The sequence below is a fragment of the Apaloderma vittatum genome, unplaced genomic scaffold, assembly GCF_000703405.1.
Source record: "Apaloderma vittatum isolate BGI_N311 unplaced genomic scaffold, ASM70340v1 scaffold23207, whole genome shotgun sequence".
NCBI classification, from domain to species: domain Eukaryota; kingdom Metazoa; phylum Chordata; class Aves; order Trogoniformes; family Trogonidae; genus Apaloderma; species Apaloderma vittatum.
Window position 1 is genome coordinate 83,183 of NW_009725980.1, and position 7,559 is coordinate 90,741.

The 7,559-nt window shown below is 39.6% G+C and overlaps 1 protein-coding gene across 1 annotated transcript in view; it reads right to left on the reverse strand.

Moving 5' to 3' along the window:
* Nucleotides 1-7,461, reverse strand: part of LMO1 (LIM domain only 1 (rhombotin 1)) — a 55,854-nt gene extending 48,393 nt beyond the window's left edge. The window contains exon 1 of the mRNA XM_009873121.1: nt 6,898-7,461. Within this exon, the coding sequence (XP_009871423.1) occupies nt 6,898-6,922 (25 nt within the window). The 5' untranslated portion in view covers nt 6,923-7,461. The remainder of the gene's footprint in view (nt 1-6,897) is intronic.
* Nucleotides 7,462-7,559: the final 98 nt, after the last annotated feature.

A 7,559-nucleotide genomic window follows, 5' to 3' on the forward strand; every position in this document is an offset into this window, starting at 1 on the left:
AGCTCATCCTCCCCTACATCTCTGCCGTGTCACCTGCTAATATGCAGAAGTACGGCCTTCTTCCCCGTCTACTCAACCCAAAGGCATTGCATTCTTTTGAAATGTGTACCCACCAAGCAATAAAGAGGAATTGGTTAACCCACAGCAGCTGCAAGGAAGAGCCAGCCAGGAAACAAATCAGCAGCACGTTCCCTCTGAAAAAGTACATTTTACAGAACAATTTCACACTGGATGCTTGACCAAAAGATTCACAGAACACTGGCACGGCACCTTTCTGCTTTTCTGATTAAGCTCAGTAATTCTAGGAAAATAGAGGAGATAGGGGAAAGAAAGACAGCTAGGAAGTGTGCTATTGGCCTCATCTCCTACGGGCAGGGTGTAATTTGCAACATTTTTGGTGGGGGAATTTAAAAAAAAAAAAAGTGTTAAAGGAAATTTAGGGAAAGCAAGGGCTCATCAGCCAAAACCTTTACAAAAGAAAAACTGAACTGCATTCTTAAATACTGGATTCCAAAATACTGGACTGGTTTAAAAAAAGATCATGATTTCCCTTTGAAAAGCTTCCAGAAGTCCCTTCGAAAGAGTTGCAAATGCAGGGAAAATGCCAAAACAAAACATTTTCACTAGCTGATCAATTTAAACAGCTGTGGTAAAGCTGCAGCCACTGGCACCATCATTAACAATTTAAAGCATGGCTGCTTTTGTCTTCCTTCCCAGTTACATTCTCATTATGCCTTTTTATTTATTAGAAACACAGTCCTCCGGAATACATTTCTATATCTCAGATCCATAATAAACCTAGTAGGAACATCCTTGGCTTCTACTCAAATGGATGTTTATGTTGGCGAGAGGGTTAATTGTTTAATTCTGGTCCAAGTTCTCTGCACTTCAGTCATGAATATGCAACAACCATCCACTTTTTCTTTAAGAGCAACTAGAACTGTTGAAATCAATAGTTTAAAAAGACGGCAAACACTACTTCCACTGCCCAAATCATCCTTTCAGAGTTTGATTAGCACACAAGGAACCGAACACTGGCATAAAGAATTCAGAAACATCCAATGAAATTAAAATCCCTCTAAATTTGGACAACAGCATCCATTATTTGCTTTGATGTGCAATATATGAAGAAACTAGCTTGCGAGAACATTCACTGGAGAGTTGAGCATCTGTTTGCATAGATAGCACCCAACATCGTGCTTGAAAACTTGGGCTCTGGAGTCATGCTGTTGGAGGACAGAGAAAACACACATACCCTCTTACACACTGAGAACTAAAAAAAAAACCACAGTAGTTGCGGTGAATTGTTCTCAGACCATCTATAGGTTTAATTATGTTAATCTAATAGTGAACAACTTTCATTTTAAGTCGCCCTTCCCTCCACCCCTAAGTCTTCAGTGAATAGGAGCTACATTCACTGAATAAATCATTCCCTGGCAACAGTTACGCACATTATTGAAGTCGGGGCAGTGATTTCTATATGGTTTAAAACAACGTCTATGTATTCTGAATGATGACAGTTCTGTCCAATTTTAAAAAGATATAGACCCATTAGAGTTTTATAGTTCAGCATTTAGCAGCATCTGCAAGTGCCTTTTTTATTCTTACACCGCAACACTTAATGCTTGATACCATTATTCTGATTTTGAATTGATTTCAAGTAAAATACCTTATTTGCCATAAACTTTCATATTCTTTACCTAAGTAAGACTCCTCACAGATGCAATCAGTCATAATGCTAAAAGAAGAGTTTGCCTTTAGCAGAAATGTAATAGTTCATGTTAATGACAGTACAGCAAAACTTTGAGCAGCAAGCACATTTCCAAAGAGAGTAAAACCATCTTTAAACACAAAGCCTGAAAACCTTAAGAAAGCCTCCAAATGAAATCAATTAATCCTCCAACCATGATAAATTTCTTAACCATTTAAGAAACGTATTTCAGACTCTGCTGTGACCCTTTATCACCAGACCTAATGGATTACTTTATTAATAATGCACTGCTCTTAAAAGGAATTTTTCTGAAGATTCTACCATAAGAGAGCATTTTCAGAATGGCTATGACAAACAGGCTGACATGTTCATGTTGTATCTATTAAAGATAATAAAATTTAACACTAACTCCAAAGAAGACAAATTATGTTCTGCTGCCAGAGTATCAAGCACACTTTCTACTGTATCCAACCAGAACTAGAGCAAACTACTTTTTAAGAACCAGCTACTTGTTTTGCCCTAAAACTCAAGCCGAAAAATGTTCCTACACTGTTTTAACCATTGTTATGTTGACCAGACAACTACCGTGTGCCACTAGCACCTGGGAATGAAGAATGATGACATCCTATACAAATGCCTACGCAGATCCTTCAGCTATCTAGTCTTAGCAACCACTGAGAACCATCTGATTGCCTGGCAGGAATATTCGTATATAAAACAGTTCATTCCTATTAGGGCTGCTAACTCCTTTCACCCTTCCTCCTCCCATTTGATGAGATTTCGAGATCTAGGTTATCAGTGCTCCAGCTACAGTGCCTTCCACTTCTTGGGAAGGTTTAGGCAATTACTTTATTATCTCGTGGTTCTCCCCTGCTTCTGTGTTTGCCATTTCTAGGCTCAGGGAGAACCTCTAGGAACACTACCACCAGCTCCACACTTAGTCAGCTTTGAAGAAACAGTCCACTTTTGTTGGTTTTTTTTTTTTTTTTGGTCATGTCTGGCCAAACTGAACCTTATGGTTTATTCGGCTGCCAAATGTGCTCTGGTCTTATTCAAATTCCTGCTTTTATTACCTTCTGTCTCCTCTTTATAAACACATTAATCCTCTATGTTCAAGTCACAAAAGGACACTGTGTCATGAACTGAAGTCAGTCCAAATCTCTGAAATTAACTACAACCATGTGTGTCAAGATCAAGCCTTCAAAAAGCCAACAGGTAACCCAGCTACTCAATAAGTAAACAGAGAGTCCTTGGTGACCTGAATCAAACATTCATTGAGTAAGCTGATGTCTGGGAAGATGCGTAGTAGTTCTTTATACACGCGAAGGTAGACAATGATCGACCATGGAGAGGTACAAGGTAGAGGGGAATAGAGGATGAAAAAGTAAAAAAAGGCATAAAAAAAGAGGCAGCTTCAGGAATATTAGGCAACAGAAAAGTTAAATTCCAGGTCATGTAGGGGAAAAAAACACCCTGCCATTCCCCCTCCTCTCTCTTTGCATGATTCCTCAACAGGTATACCTGAGAAAAGTATATTAAAAAGAAAATCAAAGATACCAGCAGCACATAGTACAGCTTTCCTTCCTATACGGCATGATTTCTATTCGGCTTGGGTACAACCCGTATGTGCCTCATTTTTGTGCATATCATGATTTTTATCAACACATGAGGACTGTCAGGACCTATCTTGCTGCAGGTAGATCTCTCTCTCCATATCCATCTACCTATCCATAGGTACCTCCACACAGCAGTGGGCACTCTCATTTGTGAAGCCAACCCAGAGCTCTGCTGTCCTGGCTAGGGGACCGAGGCACCACTCCTGTAACTGCCATTATACAATCAATTTCACTGCTTTTCTAATTCCGAATGCTGCTTTTCTTTCCTTCCGTGCAGGTTAAGATGGGCTCTTACACAACAGGGAACCCAACTGCCGCTACTAATCCAGTTTCAAATTACCTAATATTCATTGCCCTAAATACCTCCCATCAACCTAAGACCCATTCTCCAACCCCAATGAACACAACCACTGAGTATCTGTATTTTTATTTCTAAAGAAACCATGGATTTATTTTTTTAGTAAAATCCAAGGTTTTTATATGGGTACATTTAATGGAGTCCTCTGATGTATTATTTACTTGGCCTACTCTTGCGATGTATTTAATCAGAGTTCTGCTTGAAAACACAAAGGATTCATGATTTGGTGTGCTACTGTCTGTGCAAACATTGGGACGAACACACAGCTGATCTCTTTTTTTTACAAGTGCACCCACACTCAACAATTTGGTTGAAGGATACTATGTCTAGTTAACACAGTACAAGTTAGCTAAAAGGAAACTTTCACCCCCCACACACATAACAAAGAGCCGTGATTTCTATTAGTGCATTTCATACCATACATGCTGATTACCAGGCTGTGCTTCATTGTTAGCAGAGATTACAGCTGGGATAAGCTGCAGCTTTTTCCTAATTGCTATTATGATGACTGAATTTTTGTTTTGTGTCAAGCATTATTCACACATTATACTCCAAAATTTGATCTCTCCATGATGCATTATTGATTCCATGCAGGCAATCACACTGCCGCCAATGTGAAGAATTAATTTGGGCTATTCTACTTGATTTGCATTGCTCCATCATAGCAGAACATAGTTCTATAGGGAGGCACAAATTGAAAAGGAAGATTTAACAAAATATGGAAAAATGCTGCTGTACTTTAAAAGCGACGAGTCCTAAAGAGGGGAAAAAAAAACAAGAAAAAAAACCCCAAACCCAGCACAACACGTGTGGTCCAGAAAGAAAGAAGGTCAGTCAGCCAAATTCATCTTAGTCACAGGAAGGTTACAAGAGTAGCCTTATGCCTCTAATAAAGTAAACTAGCTTGCTTCAACTTATATTGCCAAAGAAAACAACTGAACACCTCTGAGAGCGACACTGCTTCAAAGCCTTTGAAACCCTGTTAGCTTCATTTGTTTTCCCAGCATAAGCAATACTCAACCACTTAGTGTGTCTTTTATCCACAGTCCAGTCAACTGCAAAGCTGATCTAGAAGATGTGTAACAGATGCTTCACATCTACTTCTTTTTTAAACGTTCCACTATGTTAACAAAGAAACTTACAAGACCTCAACAGCAATAAAGCCCAGGATTTAGTTTTTTTCCCCCTGAATACGATTATTTAGGACGTTTTAGGATGCCAACTTAATTAGCATAGAATAAACTCAGAAGGGCAAGACAACTTACACACAGGCACCAATTCCACATTTGTCAACTCTTAGCCAAAATTTGATTGAATCGGCATACAAGAGGGCACCGATGATGACATATTTCTGCTTGGTTTCATATCTTAAAGGTTTAAAATCTGTGAAAAGTCCATAGTCCATTCATATTTTTTCCTCGTCCCAAGTGTTTCACAACAGAATGAATCAAAACCTCAGGTCCTGCCTCAGAATCTAGATTCAAATTCTACGCACATGAATACACCAGATTGATAATTTTAAAATTTAAACTTGTAATGAGATAAAGACCTCAAAATGCAGGATGTAAAATACTGGGTAGTATTCCCCTCCCTTCACCCTTTTTTTGGGAGCCAAAGAAAGGAGAGCGAGAGAAAGAAGAAAAACTTCAGTAGAAGCTCTTTGGTTAAAAGTGAGCATCCATCCATTATTTTCAACAGTCAAGCCTTCTTTCCTAATTACTCTCCAGTATGGTATTAATTGAGTTTTAAAATACCAGAAGACAGATAGGGGTCAGCAAACAAAAATCCCATCACTCCAACGTGTTATCATTGGTCAGCTTTCAGTACTATTCACAAGACATGATTAGCACCAATCCGACACAGGAAAGCAAGTGACTTTGAATTACAAGTTATTTCTCTCATAAATATTTTAAAAGGCAATACATATATTCAAGTAAAATCAATGCCACTGCCAAAACGCTCAACTTCCAATTTCTCCAAGCTCTTTGGCTTCCTGTGAAAAGCTGTTTCCTGTCAACAGTCTTGCAAATAGTAATTTCTTCTACTTCGAAACAACAACTGCCTTTTTTTAACTGTTCAAGAGATTTTTGGAGAAAAAATTTCAAAGACCGAGAATCCAGCAACATAGCCATTGCACGGCACACTTCATCCGTTTATAAAGGTGAAATGAAAGAAGGAGGCAATAGGTAAAAACGTGCACTAAACATTAAGATGTAGTTCCCACTTCCAGTTCACCAAGTGCCACCAAGGTGGAGGGCTTTGGCACGAGGCAGCACCACCGATGGAAATCCACCTGGATGGCTATAGCAGCCTTCTGCTCTGCCTCAGTTTAAAACCTTGCTTTCAGTGTACAAGTGAAGCCACAAAGCAGCCTTAGAAAAACTTCTTTAAGAAGTTGTGATTAGACTTAGCACACTCGTCCTAGAAACTACCGGTGACCGAGCAGTTAAGTTGCACCTCGGCAGGCAAAGCGCAAAAGAAGGCTTCAGGTCATTCAAACTACTAACCCTGTCTATTAGTCTTTACATCAGCCCGTACCCCTTAGTCATCCTCGAGGAGGACTAGTCAGCTCTGAAAGAGTAAGTATACATGAAGTCCTAAAATAAGTCAAGCTCTCCTTCAGCTTCATTCATTCAATTACCTCCCAAACGAACTTCAACGTCTGCCATTTAGAGAACGGAGTAAATTCTTAGAATAAGCCAATGCATTTTTGACAGAGCAGCTTATTAGCTTATAGCCATTATGTCTATAGTTATGGAAAAAAGCTGCGAGAAATAAAGGCGCACATTAAAAAGACCCAAATGACATGCAATGGAAAAGAAAGAAAACCTCAACATTAGATTTACAATAAAAGCTGTTAAAATAAACAGGCTAAAAATGGATACGTTAGAGAAACTTGTAGAAAGAAAAAACTAAACAGATGTTAAAAAAAAAAAAAACACAACCAAAATAAAGCTGTTTCTGCTATGTCCTTCAGCAAACAGAGCCTAAGGTAAACCTTTCTCGACTGGTTCGATCATGCCACAAAAGATATTAAAAAAAAAAAAAAAAAAAGCAAGCATGCTTTTATCAACACCAGAGAAAAATATCAGAAGCTGAAAGCAGAGCACTCCGATATGCACAGCGCACATCTGTTTCAAAACTATTTATTTCTATGTTAGCAGCACACAGAAGACATCAAGCACAGGCTTGCACAATCTCAGCCCACCTACCGTCCTCCTTGTCCAGCACCATCATCTCCGCAATCAAGAAAAGTCCAGGGACAGATGCTTCTTCTCCAGCAGCCTCCGCTCAGGGGAGAGGAGAACAAGTCTCTGGGAACACAAATGAGCTACAGTACAGCTGATCGTCCTTTAGCAGCAAGTGAGCTCTAATTACCCAGTTGTCCAGCTTTTAACCTAGATTGCACTCAGTTAGAATTACACTCAGAAATAAAGCACTTTGCAGATACAAAAGCAGTCTCACCTACTTTCGTGCCTCAGAATGGCAAGGAACTAAAACTGCAATTTAGAAAGAAGGGGGATCAGAGCTGTTTCTTTGGTTCTCACCTTCTAAATGGCTCAATTTACGCAGTATAATCTATTTTAATGTAATTGCTTTTGATAGCTCATAACCCCGGCTGTTGCAACTACACAGCTTTCAACCTTGTAAAGTGTTTTCCCTTTGGATTTAAGCTGAATCTAAATCTAAAATTATACCCAGAGAGGGCAGAATACCTAAGCCTGACTACCGCTGCCTCCCCACTCTCTCTCAATTGGTGAGCCTTGCACACTTGCTACTGAATAAACGCACGCATTTCCCAGGGACCCCTCTCCTTCTCCTGGCAGCCTTTCCCGGCAGAACCGCAGCCTTGCCGGCTCAGCAGCACCACCTG